General features: G+C 37.5%; 1 protein-coding gene across 2 annotated transcripts; it reads left to right on the plus strand.

Moving 5' to 3' along the window:
* On the plus strand, positions 1 to 16879 carry esrp1 (epithelial splicing regulatory protein 1). 2 transcript variants are annotated; one of them, XM_058376571.1, is made up of 15 exons: positions 1 to 328; positions 573 to 701; positions 1541 to 1654; positions 1783 to 1897; positions 2566 to 2661; positions 2755 to 2809; positions 2926 to 3036; positions 3173 to 3305; positions 3617 to 3659; positions 3760 to 4061; positions 6230 to 6466; positions 7445 to 7643; positions 8857 to 9061; positions 12923 to 13091; positions 15397 to 16879. In XM_058376571.1, exons 1-15 carry the CDS (start codon positions 197 to 199, stop codon positions 15505 to 15507), a joined length of 2151 nt encoding a protein of 716 aa, XP_058232554.1. In that variant the 5' UTR covers positions 1 to 196; the 3' UTR covers positions 15508 to 16879. The 2 variants fall into 2 exon arrangements, with proteins under 2 accessions (XP_058232554.1, XP_058232555.1); XM_058376572.1 differs by having other exon boundaries at positions 2 to 328; positions 7445 to 7631.
* Positions 16880 to 18542: the final 1663 nt, after the last annotated feature.

The following is an 18542-nucleotide window of genomic DNA, read 5'->3' on the forward strand; positions in this document are numbered from 1 at the left end:
ATCGCAAGGCCACGGAGACATAAAGGAACTCGGCGCACTGCTTACCTGTTCATAGGTGTGGGGGTGACTGGGGGGCCCTTACTTCACTGTCACCTGGGGATTTCTTTGGTATCAGGGTATCGGGTTGTTCGCTTTGCTTTATTTCTTTATCTCTATCTTTTATTTTTTTTTTTTTTAAAGTTAATTTCTGTAAAAAATGACGCTCAATCCTGAACACCTGGTGCTGCTATTCACCACGACGTCTGGCGCGAGCGGAGAGCTGTTAGGTTCAGACGAGAAGGAAATCGTTCAGCTTGTGTGGCAGGTCTTGGATTTAGGCACTAAAAAGGTAAATATCATCCTTTTGTGTGAAAGGGGGAATCAGGTTGACTGTACACAATAATCCATGTTTATTATAACCAGGTTTTGTTTTGATTTTGTTATCTCGACGACGACGCCGATGACTATCGGCAAAAATAGTCCAACTCCAATCCCTGATATTTGTTCAGCCTGATAATTTACAGGGATTATTTATGGACATTATTATGATCCCCTCCTCCTGTTATTGTTTTGTTTGGTTTTCTCGTTTTAAGACTGGTGCAGTGAATGAAGTGCTGGTGAAGCCGGAGAGTGTGGAAGTGACGGAGGAGTGTAGAGAAGTGAGCGGCCTGAGTGAGGAGGCCCTCTCAGCTGCTGCGCCTCTGGAACAAGCTCTCAATCAGGTGGGGGGAAAACAGAAAACAGCATGGAGCTCGGAAATCAGCCACTTTCACATTGATTTTTAATACCTGAATGATTGATACATCACTGAACGATAGTCGGGAATGTATTTGAAACCGTTCATGGAGTGGGATTATATTATTAGATATAATAATCTTCATAATTTATTGGTTGCTTCATTATTAATTCCAATTCCAGCTGGTATTACAGGTGTAAAGTTGACACAGAGAATGTTTACTAATAATTTGTCTAATATCATTTAATATATATATATATATATATAACCACCATATAATATTTATATATATATTTTGTAAAGGAATTTTGGAGCACTGGAATTGTGCATCGTGGTTTTAGCTGGAATTATCCTCAGGGAGTTGATTGCTTATGCTGTGCCTATGCTTTCAACTCGTCTTTCACCCTGTGTCAGATTATATCTATTTGGCATTTTATTTTTTTGACAGATGATTTTTTTTTTTTTTTTCTTTTCATATGGCATCACCATGTCAGCAGCTATATATGGTGTCTGAAAGGCCAATGTGCAAATGTATGCCCTGCAAAAAAACCAAAAACAAAACACGATAGAGCATATGCTGTAAATTCTAAATCCAAAATGAAGTATTTTGCTGTCATCGTTTCCCGGACACCTCATAGTTTCATTTAAAAAACAAAAGGTTAATGATCACTATGTTGCTTTAACATTTACGTCGTGCCCCTCTTAGCTGTAACGTTAATACTATACTAGGGAAATGTGTGAGGGACTCCTTTATCCTGCTTTAGATTTCTGTTCGTGGGAGTTATTATTTAATTAACTGTATGTGTCTGTGTGCTGTGCATGTAGTTTAACCAAAGGTTGCACTCAGAAATAAGCACAAGTTCAGGGAATTCCTTCTGCCTCTGCACCGATGGTCAGCTTCATCTGCGTCAGGTTCTGCATCCAGAGGCGTCCAGCAAGGTATAAAGATCTAACTTAATGTTATTTTGCTCTTACATTACATCAGTATCAGTCCTGTTACTTGGATTACATTTCTTTCTCCAGCATCTGTGAATCTAACTGCACTTTTTTTCTTTTATTTTTTGCAGAACATCCCACTACCTGAATGTTTTTATTCGTTTTTTGACCTGCGGAAAGAGTTCAAGAAGCATTTTCCATCTGCGGCTGATCTGAAGGACTTGGATCTTAATTTTATGGCCGATTGTATCCTTCAACATTTTTCGTTATTAATTCATCAACCATCCAGGAATTTCAATAGTCTGTTGGTGTACACTAGGATGCACTAGTATGATTAACAACTATCCAACATGGAACTTGCACAGTTTAGAACAGGGATAATGGGTGCGGTGCTCCTGCCATGGACAGAGGAATATATAAATATTAGTCTCTAATATTAACATTAGTCTCTGAGGCAGAGGCTGGAGTTTATATATCTAGAAGTGCACTTCGACTGAAGTCAGTTGACAGCCTGTGTAAGAGGTAGCATGCTAAAGGGTGTGCGTATGTGTGTGTGTGTGTGCGGAAAAGGGTGTTGGCTGCAGGAGCCGAAGGTTTTGAAATGCAAATAGAGGGACAATAGTGTGTGCCTAATAAACCTGCAAGAGAAAGCAAAGAATGTTTAGCCAACAAGCTTAAACTGCCACACCCACTTAATGACATCACACACACACAGGCACATGCATCCTTGAGTGTATATATAGTCGTATATAGACAGGTGAATCATAAACTTTCCTTTTCAGTGAACTATGTTTGCATTAGGTTACGCATTAATGGTTATAAGCGATTATCTTTTTTTCCTCACAATATTAGCATTAATTATGGTGTCTGGAGTATAGGGTTCGGTAGCTTTCCTTAACAGCATTTCTGGTCAGACCTGAATGTGAAGGTGGATTCTGTCAATAACTTTACAGCACTCAAGGTTCATCAGATGTCCGGCATTGCTCTAGCACTCGTCTCTGAGCCAGGCCGTAAGTCACACACTTATACACACACAGACACACAGAAATGCAGCGAGAGAAATTTCGGAAAGTTTCATTTTAAGCTGTAAAATATCGTCACAGGTCAAGCGTTCTCGTGCCCTGAGAAAGTGAATGAGAAGTTTGAAACTGGAACCTGGTAAGAGTTTATTTTAATAAAGTGTATATAGTGCTTATAGTCATAGTGTAATACTTGATAGTTGATTATACTGTTGCATATGGTGTATGTGTGTGTGTGTGTGTGTGTGTGTGCAGCAGTAAGATGGAGCGGATAGATGACAATACTGTGATCAGGGCTCGAGGTCTTCCCTGGCAATCCTCAGACCAGGACGTTGCACGTTTCTTCAGGGGTCTCAACATTGCCAAGTACGTCTTAAAAGCATTAATAGAGTGACATAACACTGGCAAGCTCAAGGCTTATAGATTTGAAGAATTTTATAAAAAGGAAGCAATGATATAATCATAGAGCTCTGTGTGTGTGTGTGTGTGTGTGTGTGTGTAGAGGGGGTGCTGCTCTGTGTCTGAACGCTCAGGGCAGAAGGAATGGTGAGGCACTTGTTCGCTTTGTGAGTGAAGAACACCGGGACCTGGCACTGCAGAGACATAAACACCACATGGGCTCAAGATACATCGAGGTGCATGTTATTAAACATCATTAGCACACAAAGTCTTTATTTATTTTTTTTATTAACATAGATATTTCTATTATATTATTCATTTGACCGATCAAAATAACGAATTTAAAGCATGATATAATAGCCTACATTCCACAGCCACTGATTTCGAATCCAGCGGTCACAATAAATTATCAGCAAACAAAATAAAAATAAAAATGAATTAAATCACTTTTGAGTATAGCTTATATCTACATGCAGCCTAATATAGTAGTTATCATACTGCAGAATATCAAATTACAGACAGAAAATATTGTTGTTTTGTGTTCCAGGTTTATAAAGCGACTGGTGAAGACTTCTTAAAGATAGCAGGAGGTAAAAAAAACAAAACAAAACACATTTTCACAGCTTCTTGTGCATTTTTGTCATATGTAATGCTGTATGTAATACAAATATTTTGTATTACAAAAAACAGGCACTTCTAATGAAGTTGCAAAGTTCTTGTCACGGGAGAACCAGGTGATCGTGCGCATGCGGGGGTTACCGTTTACTGCCACAGCCGAGCAGGTCCTGCAGTTCTTCTCTCCATCATGCCCAGTGACGGATGGTACAGAGGGTATACTATTTGTACGCTTCCCTGATGGCAGGCCCACTGGGGACGCCTTTGTCTTGTTCTCCTGTGAAGAATACGCAGAGAACGCACTGAAGAAGCACAAGGAACTCCTGGGCAAGAGGTACATCGAGCTGTTTAAGAGCACAGCGGCAGAGGTGCAACAGGTGGGTACATATATTCATTCTCTCTGTTAACACTGGATGAGTTCTTCATTATCGGACTACAAAGCAAATTGTGTTATTAATAGAATAATTCAATATGAAAATGAAAAGAATTATACCCTAGATGTGTTTTTAGACCAGTGTTTTTTAAAGTAGTTCAGTGAAGCATGGCCAGGAAGTCTACTATTGTTCTCAGTTTTGTCACAGTGGTGGAAATCACAACCATTATTAAAGCTGTTATTTTGAATATTGATATCTTATCAAACTGTCTACATAAATTAATTCCAACCTCAATTACCCCAAAAACAAGATACAAGCAAGGCAGAACAGTGCGGCGCTTTTCTTCCTCTGACTTGATTTGACTCGTCAGCTACATGTCAGCCTGACTAATTGACTGATCTGTGTTGCAGCAGAGATGTTACGTAAATTTGTAGGACTGTGGTAATCCAGCCCTGGATTTTGACACGCCTGTTCCTTGCCTAAGCTGCCAACGAACCTTGGATGTTAAAATGAAGCTTTGCTGCTGAAGTGTTTCTCATGCTTAAGTGATATTTTGGTGTTGTACCCAGGTATATTGGCTAGCACCCAAACATGCTTATTAATTTGTTCTAAAGAAAATTGTGGTGATATGAAGACAGCTCTGGTGAAAAGCAGGAAGAAAGAGAGAGTGAGAGAAACTACAGAGTGGCAGTAGTATGCACTAATAAGAAAAAAAAGCTCCTTCTTTCTTATTAATGATTACGCATTAATTAGAATGTCAACCTTTTTTTTTTTTTTTTACTCGTACCTGAGAGTCATGAGTTTATGCTGTAAATATAAGTATATTTAGAAATTCACATGGAGGAATGGAGAGTTCAATTTACTCCGATTAGAGAGGCAGCTGTGCCTCACTTCTCCACAGGGTTGCCAAATATTTTAAGTGGAAAATAACTAAGGAATGCTCGAAGAATTCAGAGACTATTTTTCATAGTGGTTGAATTATCATCATTATTTGCATGTGACATAAAGCTACTGTGAGAAGACCATAATAGAATAGATAGAACTGATAGAATAGAATTTTATCAGAATAGAAAGTTATAGACTGTAACTTATTTAGAGTTATTCATGTATTTACCAAAGACTCATCAATTCTATCAAGAACAAATACAAAACCAAACAGTGGTAGGAAATTAGCAATTAAGGACAAGGTTAGCGATAACTGAATTTTATTAATATAGCCAAGACAGCGTGCGGAAAGGACGAACAATTGGTCACCTGTAACAGGTTTGTGCAAACCCAACTGTCCCCTGATGGTGCATGAATCAACTCTCTAAATTCATATAACTAGCACCTGTGATGTGAGCTGGATAGCCATATAGAGTGCAGGACAGTCACCAACGCCGGCTCAAAAAAATTACTAGACGCTCTACCCACAGAGAATGAAGGAATGAATTTTAATGAAGCTGAAACATTCATTAAAAGTACCTTTGCTGTGAAAATAGTGACCACCTTCATACCTTTTTATAGCTCCTGATTAGCAACATGGATTATGGAGGTTCTTTGCATTTCCCGTCAACAGTTTTGGCGATCGCAAATCCATGCATGTGACGTATATGATAAGGAATATAATCGTAGAACTGCAGAAATTGTAGTGAAATAAAGCATTTGGTTACTAATGCAGTGTTTTCATTTAGAACATTAAAAAGCTCAAAGCTGTGAATCCTGATTTTTTAAAATTTTGTTTAACAGAAGGAAAAGAATAGAAAAATGTGCAGAAATCTAGCCTTTGGCAGTTTGCAGTCCTGGTAAATGATGCTTAAAATGTGTGTGTGTGTGTCTTTGTTCTCCAGCTAAATGGTTTTACTGAACACCAGCGCAGTGCACTGACAAAACATTTCCGTCAAACTGTATATATACACAAGAGAGCCATATATCATACATTTTATACAAAAAGAATGTTGTTGCATTTACTTAAATAATTTTGCTTATTAAGCACAGGTGTTGTATTCACACACACACACACACACACACTCAGGGTGTGTATCAGCGTGTTGTCATTTTATTACCACTATGCAGAAAGCAAATACTGGCATCCTCTTGGCCCAGCTCCATAACTGCAGTGCTGTGCATTCTTCTGAAATGTCATAATGAGCGGAAAAGTTTTTGTTTCATTGGACATTTGTATGTGTCAGGTTTTGAACAGATATTCTTCAGCTCCGCTAATTCCAGTGGCCCCCTCACCTATCCTGCCCATAGTGGCCCAGCCTGCATTTGTACCATCACCAGTTGCTGCCATAACTGGAATGAGGGACTGTCTAAGACTGAGAGGTCTGCCATATGATGCTACTGTTCAAGACATCCTGCTGTTCCTAGGCGAATACACAGCTGATATTAAACCACATGGAGTACACATGGTACTCAATCAGCAGGTAATATGCTTACCTACACACTGACATCTTTGACCACACGCAATATTATTCTTATTATTAAGGTCTCCTTAATGATTTCTGTAACACACAGTCACTCGCAAATTGTTGTCTCAGCGTTCATAATGCATCTACGAAAGGTTGAGTGAAGACAAAGCTACCTTAGCAAGCTTACAGTACTGCATACTCTCTGGGGGTTCATATCGGTTGTTCTGTACAAGTTCTCCATTTACTACTTGAATTTTATGATAGCACATCTGCAGAAAGAAGCTTGGCACTCCTTAAAGTCATCCATCTTTGACAGAATCAGCTTGGGAATGCATTGTTTGTAGGCACAGGTTAGGTCGCATAGCTTCTTCATTAATGGACCTCGCTCGACTGGCATGCTCTGTATGCTCTGCATGATGACATATTATTCTTTAAAAACCAGCAAAATGTCATCTCCGCATGAAGTACATAGAAGGGCAGCTGGTTATTGTCTACCGTCTTCTGTAGTTTTGCGAAATGAGACTAAGAAAGAGTATATAATGTACACTCAATTTATTTTGATGGTTTGTCCAAAGTATTAAATTCGTCAGAAGTATATTTCACCATAAGGCTTAAAATCTCAAAGGTAAAACTCTAAAACTGAGGTCCATAATGACTCAGCCCAGCCCCCTTGTGACAGTTATTATGAGTGTGATGTTTTGTAAATAAAACCTATATGGGTTTGTTTTTCCTTTTCCGTGTGCAGGTTCCGTTAACGTTGGCTTCATGTCTACCGACTGATCTCCATCAAAAATTTTTTTAATAAGCCAAAACTTGAGGGTGAAGGGTTCAGAGGATAGATAATGTCAGTGAAACAAATTTACATCCTAATTAGAGTCTAAACATAAATCTGAAAAGCTACACAATCTAAACATTGTATATTTGCTCTTAAAATAAATTTCTTTACTTTTTTAATTCCTATCTGGACCTGTGTGTGTGTGTGTGTGTGTATAGGGCCGTCCATCAGGTGATGCGTTCATCCAAATGCGGTCGGCGGAAAGGGCGCATGCTGCAGCTCAGCGCTGCCACAAGCGCAGCATGAAGGAACGCTATGTCGAGGTATTCGCCTGCTCAGCACAGGAGATGAACGTGGTGCTGATGGGTGGCTCACTTTCACGGAGCGGTCTTTCGCCGCCACCATGTAAGTTACGACGTAAGTGCTAATGGGCTGCGGGGCTGCTTCTCTCAGCTGCGGGTAGGTGGCGCTTCACGCCTTCCTCTTCCTCCTTTCCTTGCTCCCTTCCTCCCTTTGACTCAGAGGTCCATGGCGCCAGAAGGAGACAGGAAGTGGATACAGGCAAGAGTGAAATCGTCTGGGTGGATGTTCCTTTTTGTGATGATTTGCGGTGACTGATTCCACGTTCACTCATTTTCCAGCTGTGGAGGGTGGGGCTCTAATTTGGGACTGATTTGGGATTATTATCTTATTAAATCTTTGATTTGTGATTGAATCTTGTGATTAAGGTTCACCTGTTTTGAAAATTTGTATGGCACTCTGTTCGCATGATGCACAACGTCTCAAGCACAAGATGTGACACGGACAAAACGTGTGAAGTGACTGTGTGAATGTTTTGGTGCAGTATAGATATCCCCAACCCTTCATTCTGATCTAGACTAGAATATCAGGTTGCTCACCTTTCTGACCCCAACAACAAGCACTCACAGGACCTATGGAAGCCAGATCATTTGAAAGTCTAACAGACACCAGTCATGTTTTGGGCTCTGTAGTGCATGTTGTTGGGAAGGTTGGTGGAGGAGGGTAGCACTCCTGACTAGCTGTTGAACGATGGTGGCAGTCACTAATTGTTGAGGGAAGCTTACAACCAGACTGCACGCTTTTTCTAAAGGAAAGAAAATTTTGAATGTACACCATTTGGATTTTATCATCTGAAACAGAACTGGCCAGTAGAACAGGCTGGTTTGATGTTTGGAACACTGAGTGTTTTGCAGTGTGTAGTTCATTGTTTGTGTGCATGGGTGACTGCATGATCTTCCGACAACAAACAATGAACAGGTTTGTAAAAAGAGGTTATGAGTTACAAAGGGATTTCACACACTGAATTGAAGACTGTAGACTGATAAACGGGGTAGTGTAGGCTGGGCTCAGGTGTTTTAAAGGGGTCCATTATCATGCCCTGTCACGGCTCTTTGTATGGCGTCTGGTTTGCAGTGGTTCTCTGAAGCCACTTCACACTGGTGCGCTAACAAATTTTTAAAACTGAGTTGTGAAAGGGCATGATTTCTTATGGTCCATAACACAATGTAAACAAAATACTAATCATGGGAATTACCTAGTCAGTTTGATTAGATGTTGAAGCTATTATTTTTAGATTAATCTACCTTTCATTCATATTATGCAATTGCAGGTCTCTGTCCTACATCTTACTCTTTTCCTCCTGCGGGTGCTGTACTTCCTGCTGGACCAATGCTTCCTGCAGGGGCAGTTCTTCCCGTGGAGGCAGCGGCTCTCTACCCTTCCCAGTTCCTGTTGAGTCCACGCCCAATAGCCCCAACCACATTCTACCAAGCTAACAACCAGATGTATGTAAACTACACTTCCTACTATCCAAGGTAAGGTCAAATACACAACTACTAGCATATTGTGAGACACACAAACACATGCATCCTATCTTCAGTGCCTATCTAAGTTCAGTTTTTTTTTTTATTTGCATGTCGCGGGCCAGGTCTTCATACATAAAGGATTTTCAAAGTTTGTGGCAAGACTTGATAAAATTCAGTAGGGTTCAGAAATCCACATGGTTAAAAAAAAAAAAATCAAAATTTCACCTCAAATTTCTTAAACAATATTTGATTATTTTATCAATAATTTATGTCTAAAAAGCATCACTAGTGTATAACATTTAAAGGACCACAGTAAGTGACTCAGTGTCAGACTTTAATTATTAAGAAGCAAAATCAAACAGATTTAAAAAAGATTTTAAGTAAATAAATAAAGTCTTTTAAATATGAATTAATTTAATGTTTAATTAAAATAAATATTTAAAACAATATTATAAACTTATACACACCAGCTTTACATTGTTTAATAGTTTTTTATAAATGATTAAATATCAAGTTATTGGTAGTGTCCTCAGATTTACATTTTTATGAATATTAAATGAATCCTGGGCTACTGGGATGCTGTATTATTACATTCTATACATACATTTGATTTACCTTTAAATTTAAGTAATTCATTTAAGCATCAGCTAATTTCCAGATTCATTTTTCTCCCTGAATTGACCTACTACTCTTTCGCCCATAGCTTTGAATATGTTATGCCACTGCTATAATGTCCTTTATGTAATGAAAAAGGTATTTGTACAAAATCAGAGATCCTTTACTTTTTTTTTTTTAACATTATATATATTTTCACGTATATTTACATATAACAATATAGGTGTAAGTGAATGGAGAAATGTTTATTAATGCAGGTTTGGTGAATTAGTAGAAATAACTATTTGGTCCAATCTAGATCTAATATAATTGGAAAAGGCTCAGAATATTTATCAGCTAAATTAAGGCACCAGCACACAATGTATAAAATTGTTCAATTTAAATTGTATAATAATTGTAAAATTGTATAAATTGTTAAACTGTTAAAATTATAGTACACATATATAATGTTATTATAAATATTATTATACATATATAATAATTTATGAGTCCTTTATCTATAGACTTAACAGGTTTATACTGTGTTTGCCGTTTAGAGTATCATTAGTTCTGAATACTGAGTTTTCTATATTTCATTGCTATTCTGGATCATTCGTCTTTACTCTGTGGATTAAACTGTAATAAACATAGAAAACTACAGGTGTTCAAAAACCTATTATCCTATGATATATATATATATATATATATATATTTATAAATATATATATATATTTACAGATTTTTTAAAAATGTATGTATTCCTGTTTATGCAATTCATCATTTTTTATTTTTTTGTGCAGTGGATAATTCTCAGTAGTTGTTTTGGTTTGGTGCCTCTGTAATTGAAAGAAATATGATTGATTGATGATTGACTGATTGATTGATTGATTGATTGATTGATTGATTGATTGATTGATTTATTTATTTATTTATTTATTTATTTATTTATTTATCTATTTATCTATTTATTTATTTATATATATTTGAAGGGCAAATCACTTTTTGGGAAGCTTTACCTCACATATCTATGCATTTTAGCAGGCTGGAGAAAAATTACTGGAACTGTTGATAGATAACTGTTGTTTCTAGTGTCTGCTCTATAATAATATATTGACCTAAAAGTTTATGACTCTGAAGTTGCACAATTTGCATTTGTATTTTATTAGATAAAATGACTTTCATCTTATCTACATGCTGGAGGTTTATTTTAATTCTGACAGACAGGGCTGGAATAAGCTTTGGTGTCTGGCATGTAGAGGCACATCCACAGCGTTGTGGGTTATTTCTGCAATATTTCTTCAAACAGGGACTGAAATAGAGAAAGGTCTGAATGGCCAACAAGGCCATTTTAAGAATTTGCACTGCCACCGTGTGTAACACAGTGTTTAATATCTACTTTTAATGTCATATTCCATTCTATATTCCATTCTCAGTCCCTTGCTTTCCAGATGAGTAGGTTAATTATTCACATTTTTTTTAAGTAAATGTAAAAATACATTTTCATAATTACTTGGCTGTGGCTTATTTTCTAATTTACTTCATTCATGGATGATACAGCATTTGATATTAACATAATATTAACATTTTTCAAACGACAGATGAAGACCTACCTCTTCCTGACACACTTAATCTAGCTCTTATATTCAATGTTTGTTTTATGTATGAAAAAAATAATCACAAAATGATATAGATATAGATATGTGCGTGACTGTAGTATCAGTCACCCTGATTTACAATGCATAGCTAGTTTGCTAATGAACAACATGAGGAAAGCTTTTTCTTATTTTTATTCAGCATTACCAGCAACTTTAACACAACAACCTTTTGCTGATTGTAAGTGTGACTATGCCTGAGGCAGCTTTACAGAGCTCTGGAAATGCTAGAAAATTATGACCCTGTTACAGCCTTCAAGAAAGACTTGCGCAACCAGAACAGCATGCATTAGCTGGGTGTGTTACTGTGTTGTCTGTATGTGTGTGTATCTCACACCCAGTTCCTATAACCCCTATACGAAAATGCATGTGGGAAGACTGGCGGAGTTGTCTGCTGTAAATTTGAATAAATCAAATGAGAGTAAGGTTGACTCAGGATGAAAAAGGAATCACGATATTTTCTGCTTAGAACCGACATGCTGTTGATTCTCACACACATGTTTTTGTAAGGAACAATACCAAACACTACTCAAAAAAATTAAGCACCATGCGGCTTGATTGCCATTTGCCAGAGAACGCCAGAACAAGCACTCTATTCTCTTTATGAGAAGCAGGATGAGAGCAGGATCACACTGAGAACATGTGACAGACGTGAAAGAATGTGGAGATGGAAGTGGGTCAGTGATGGTCTGGTGACGAATATCCTTGGAGGGTTGCTCAGACCTCCATGTGCTAGCCAACAGGCTGGCCTTACTGCTGTTATGTACTGGGATGAAATTCTCAGAGCCATTGTCAGACACCGGTCCAGTGGGCCCTGGTTCCTCCTGGTTAATGACAATGCCCCAGCCTCATGTGGCTGGAGTGTGTAGGCAGTTTCTGGATGATGAAGGGACTGAAGTGTACTGTATATTTATTTAATTCTTAAATCAGTGTAACTACTGATAGCTTTATGTTCCTAGGAGCAGATTGTGACTAAAAAGAAATACGTTTACATTGAAATAATTTTAGTGATCCTGCTGCCAGTTTGTTGGTTGCTGGTATATTTTAATTTTCCTCATTAATTTTTGTAGTTGCTTGTGCAGTTACAGTGGCTTTTAATAGAAGGAAAAAATCATCTTTTCTCACTCACTATTTTCTAGCAACATCTAGAATATCATTGAACATTGAATTTCACAATTAAAAGTCTAACACTCAGAGACAGCAACCTTTGGAGTTCCACTATGCAGTTACGCTGAGTTACAACAGATACCTGGCTCAGCTAGTTAGGGATTTATGAAATGACATGTGCCATGGTGTTGACATAAAAGCATTGGAACCTTTTCTATTTGAGCAGCGTATATACAAATAAGGAGGTGAAAAAGGCGGAGAGACTAAAGGGATAAAGAGCTGTGGCATCACTCTTTCTTTAGGTAGAGAATGTGCAAGGGCTAAACAGCTTTGAGGGTAATGTGAGAAACCATTACAGTAAAAATAGGTATGAAGTTGAACCCTATGTCATCCAAAACACTAAAAGGTCATGATTGTTTTTTTATTATTTAATGTTTGAGTAAAATAATAGTTTTGTCTTGGTGCAAAAACATTCAAATAAATATTCAGTGTAATGATAAAATACCCTTGTCTTTAGCCCCCCAGGCTCTCCACCCAATATGGGCTACTACCCGGCAAGTACACACACACCTGGCTCTATCCTCTCCAGCCCACATGCAGCACTGATCAGGATGCAGGGCCACTCCTCCACTCATACCTACACCACCGGAGTAAAGGAAATCCTCAGCATGGTGCAGGCTTATCAGGTGGGTGGAGCTTATACTACACTTTTACAAACTGATGCTTACAGGGGTTCCATTATCAATTCACCTGGTAATGATGATAATGGTGAGAAACTTTTACTTGTTTGGCAGACACTTTAGTCAGAATGTTGAGGGTATTACTCAGTGTTATTGCTCAAACACAGTGACAAGTTGACAGTGCTTAGATTCATAGTCAGCCCTCTGATCTCTGTGGCTCAGTATTCAACACTGTATTCAACAATGCATGTAGGAATTATCTATGATTTTTTTCAATCAAACCAGTTTAGTTGTTGTAAATTCTAGTTTCCAGGTCTTTTCTAAATCTGGTAAAGAGAAATGCTTTGGTTACTAACTCCAGTCATTATGGAGCAGTCTTATATATATATATATATCATTTCAAATCATAAGCTCACATTGACATTAGTGACATTGAGGGTAATTTAGTGCTGTCCTCATTCTGCTAGTCCTTCTAGTCCAAAAGGTGTGGGTGGTTGGGTGTTTTCTGATAGGGTGTGGTTGTAAAGAATATTTGGGTGTGTCCTATGTCCTGTGGTGTTTGAGTGTTTAAAGATTTAAACGTTTCAGTGGATCTGTGGAAAAGTCGCATACTTCTTTTCTGCATTGAGCTGAACAGGTTCATCTGGTCTGGATTCCCTCACATACTGAACCCAGGGTGTGGCAGGTTGGCCTGCAGTAACACGATTCTGCTGTTTTATTATCTCTGTTCATCCCCAGGCCTTGCTCATATTATGGAACAGGGAAAGTAGCAGAATAGCTTCGGTAGGGAGAACCGATCTCAAAACGAAATATAACGTGTTAACACGCAAATGAGAATGAACTCAACATAAAAAAATGCTGTTCAGTCATAACAGCTGTCCAAATGTATGACGTTTAAGTGTCACATTAGTTTACAGTGTGAAGGTTAGTTATTATTTAATTTGCTGATGAATATGAGTGTCTGATGCTCTAAAGGAATTCTCATAAATATGATTTCATAACTTCACTGATGGCGGCACAGTGGTTTAGTGGTTAGCATGTTCCAGCGTCCTGGGTTTGAGTCTCGCTCCCACTCACTGTGTGTGTGGAGTTTGCATGTCCTCCCTGTGCTTAGTGGGTTTCCTCCAGGTGCTCCAGTTTCCTCCCACAGTCCAAAGACATGCTTCTAGGCTGAATGGAGTCTCTAAATTGCCCGTAGTGTGTGATTTTGTGTGTGTGTGTGCCCTGCAATGGGTTAGCACTCTATCCAGGGTGTATCCTGCCTTGATGCCTGATGACGCCTGAGATAGGCACAGGCTCCCCGTGACCTGAGGATAGATCGGATAAGCGGTAGAGACAACGAAAAACTTCATAGATGTCTGAACAATTTGTTTCTAAAAGCAAGGCAACAATATAATTATATAAATAATTTCTGCAGTAAGCTTTCTAGGAAGAGTATTGTTTTCTGATTGCTCAATGGAACTGCAGGACATATAAGATTATTATTATTATAAGATTAAAATTAAAATATTGATCTGCGATGAATACAGAAACTTTAAAAAATGTACCTGCCTGGTTTATAAGCCAAAGAGCATAAATATAGCTAATATTTTAACCTTTTAAAACATTTAAACTGGACCACACTGGACTGTCGTGTAAAGAGCAATACTCATAAGCATAAAGTGGATGTTTTGGGGAGCGGGATTTTACATGTACCTGCAATCCAAATGACTTTTAATTCATTCATGAATTTTCTTAATTAATGTGCTGTTATTTAAGTGCAGCATGATATTGAGCACCACTTCATTGCAGCTTCCTCATGTCATCTCGAGGTATTTCACTTGCCACTGGTTTGCTCAGTGTCTTATATTAAAATAACATTCTGACCGTTAACCAGGAGCTGTAAGCACTGCTTGATTAAAATGGAATAGAATCAATTTTTTAACATTATGTATGGCTTTGCCAGATGTGGCAACCTGGAGCTGAAACACCTTTACTGTGAGGAAGTTTGGCAGCAATACCCTCAGAGCATGCAAGCAGGAAAAGATCATTTACAAATTACAGTGTGACTGTAGTGTGTCCTGTACACCCCATACATCCCAAACCATGAATGTACCTGGTTTAATAGTCACGTTTAAAAGAAGGCTGCTACACTGCATGCTGAATTTGATAGAGAATACATGCTTTTGTAATATGCCTATGAAGGACACTTATCTGTTAATGAGGTTTGGAGTGCGGTGCTACAAAATGGTGCTGAGGTTAAACTAGCTGTGCAAGTTATAAATAGTAATATTTCTTTCTCTCTCTCTCTCTCTCTCTCTCTCTCACACAGCCCAGCAACAGTGAAGCCTTGGTGACTCTGCCCCCCCTGCTCTCTGCCAAACAACCTATTGCAGATCAGAGTCTCGGAGGTGGAGCCTATCTGGACTTGCAGTTGATGTAGCCAGTGCCAGTCATGAAGCCGCATCCCCTTTATTGTCAAAATTTGGCCCTCGGCAACATAGCATGTTTTGTCATTCTAGCTATTTATGTGAACTTAAAAAGAAAGATTATATATGATTTTTTTTGTATATATTGCACAATGCATTCGTATATGAGTTCAGTAATTCTGCAGTAGTCAGAGATATTTGTTTTTTGAGTGTGTGTGTGTCTGTGTTAGAATGAATAATCGCTCAGGAAAAAGCTGAACCAGAATGAGCATATTTTTTGCATTGAATCAAACTTTCTATTAATCATTAGCCAAATTGTTAAGAAAGAAAAAAAAAATGCATATATTTCTGTAGAGTGTGTGTGTGTGTGTGTGTGGCCCTGTCGTTACAGTCTTCACACACGCTGATGTGAATGTTTGTGCCTTTATCCCAGCCGATGTGACTCTACAGTTTGTATGTGGTAATGCATATAGATGTCCTCAATCTGGACTCTGCTTTTGCTTTTTTGTGTTTTTGTTTGTTCGGACGCTTCCACAATGAAGTTCAAAGAGCTACGTAACATGAAATGTTTACAAGGTATGCCACGCGCTTATGCGTGGCAGCGTGCAGGAGGTTTGGAGCACAAGTGTCGTCGCTCGCAGAAGTTTGCTTTAATCTTTAATCATTTCGCCAAAAAAAAAAAAAAAAATGTTCAGGGTCAAACCACAACAGGAACAACCAGTACTTACTGTACTCTATGTGTGTGTGTGTGTGTATTGTGCCTCATAATTAAAATACACAAGTGTCATTAACGGTTAACCATTTGCGCTTGTACCATTTAGTTTTAATTGATGTAAATCTATTGATGTTTGTGTGTGTGTGTGTGTGTGTGTGAGTGGATGCAATAATCAGTGTGTGTACTTACTGTGCTCAATGAGTGTTTTGGGCCTACTGGAACAGACATACACACACATGTATTTCAGATTATCGAGTTTGTTAGTGCATGTAATGTGATTTGAATTACAAGCCTGTTTCAATGCACAGGCTTATTTTTTTGTTTTTGTTTTTAATGGCCATGATTCTCTCAGCTTATACTTATATATATATATATTTTTTTTTTAGTCAAAGAATTTTTTAGTCTTTTATAAAAAAAACAAACAACGTAGGATTGAAAATATGTTTTAAGATGATGCAACCTTTCAATTCCATCGAGTTCCTTCCCCAAAGTGCCAACAGGAAGTAGTACAGAAAAGCACTACTCAATCATGCCAGGAAAAATCTCAAAATATGCCATATCAGATGTCAGATATTTGTTTGGCTGCAATATTATGGAGAAAGTGTTATTTTATTTTGGTATTTTATGTTAACTTAAAAGGAAAAAAAAAAATAAAGAAAAAGTTAACAGCTGTTTGGAATCACATCACTGAATTCATGTTTGGCTTTTATTATTCATTTCATTTCTTCGACACTCTTGATATGTAAGTTCATCAAAATGCAATAAGGGCAAACATTTAAACCAGCACTTATTTCCCATCTGATTCTGCATCATTGCAAACCTTAGCCCTTCAATAAAGCACATAATTGCCATCTAGTGGGCCACGAGAACATTCATAGTTTACTGTATATTTGAAATGTTTGAGAAGGGTACTTTAATTTGACTTTAGAGAGCTAGTTATGATACGAACATATTTTTTGAAACCTTTAAAACGAATCTATTCTGACGTTTAATGAGGTTAAATGGCCTAGTTGCATTTTAACTATTTTTATGAGAATATTGTTTTCTGCAAAAAAAAAAAAAAAAAAAAAAAATTATGCACAATTCATTTTTGATGAATTCGTCCCTGGAGAGAATCGCAGCACTGAGTCACGTCCTGTAATGTCTAACAAGATTGGAAAGAATTGTAGTGGGATCTTGGACCCTTTCTTCCCTCTTCAATTGAGACCACAGGTTATCATTAGCACCTAGACGGAGACCGAGACGGCCATTGTAATAGTTTTATTTTCTCTCCCATTGTAATTATTGACTATGAATGTGTTGGGGTGCTCATGGCAAGATTAAAATATTGGATTACGATATTCCGGTACAGAATTTATGATGCAATCAGTGTTCATAACAGCCCCAGCTACAAAACAGCCCCAAGAACATCAATGATGACTGCCATAATTTACAGTGGATATCAGGAGTGCATGCTTGGTTAAGATCATTTTGTGGCTTGGCCTCATTTAAAAGCTTCTTGTTGTTTTTTTAAACAGTGTGTGGGCTCATTTCTATTCATATAGCACTTTTAACAATAGTGTTACAAAGCAGCCTTACAAATATCCAGAAGTTGATTTAAATTTAGATCCCTAATGAGCCGACAAGGGCAAGGGCAAAAAAAAAATTAGAGGAATTAACTTCGAGAGGAAACCGACACTAAAGGGAACCCATCCTCTTCTGGATGACACCAGATAGTGTGATTGATTATTCATCACTGCACTTGTCCAAATCAGCTACAGTATCCAGGTGAGATTATTCACTGAAGATACTGAAGTCGAATCTTTTGCGTTTGACCATCCAAAGCAATCATCATGGCATCTAACAGCTGATGACCAATGCATTCAGCTTCCTGGCAATGTTTTTAAACATTGGCTGTAGCTGTAGATGGTCATTTTAAACGCTTGTGTCATTTTATATGCATCACCGAAAGATCAGCAGCTACTTGTGTTGAAAGCATGCTGGCTTTATCATGGTCAGGGATGACCGAAGTTCTGACCCAAGTTTTAATTTTTTTTTAAAAAAGGTTTTAATGAGAATGACTTTTTTTTAGCTGTTGTTTAACTGGAAAATAATTTTCATTGAATCATTTGTGTGATGTTTACATTATAATTTTATATATTATTAATTCTACAGTTTTCCACACACACACACATTATATATATATAATATATATCATTATATATATAACATTATATATATATATATATATATATATATATATATATATATATAATGTTATATATATAATATATATCATTATATATATAACATTATATATATATATATATATATATATATATATATATATATATA

The sequence above is a fragment of the Hemibagrus wyckioides genome, linkage group LG23, assembly GCF_019097595.1.
Source record: "Hemibagrus wyckioides isolate EC202008001 linkage group LG23, SWU_Hwy_1.0, whole genome shotgun sequence".
NCBI lineage: Eukaryota > Metazoa > Chordata > Actinopteri > Siluriformes > Bagridae > Hemibagrus > Hemibagrus wyckioides.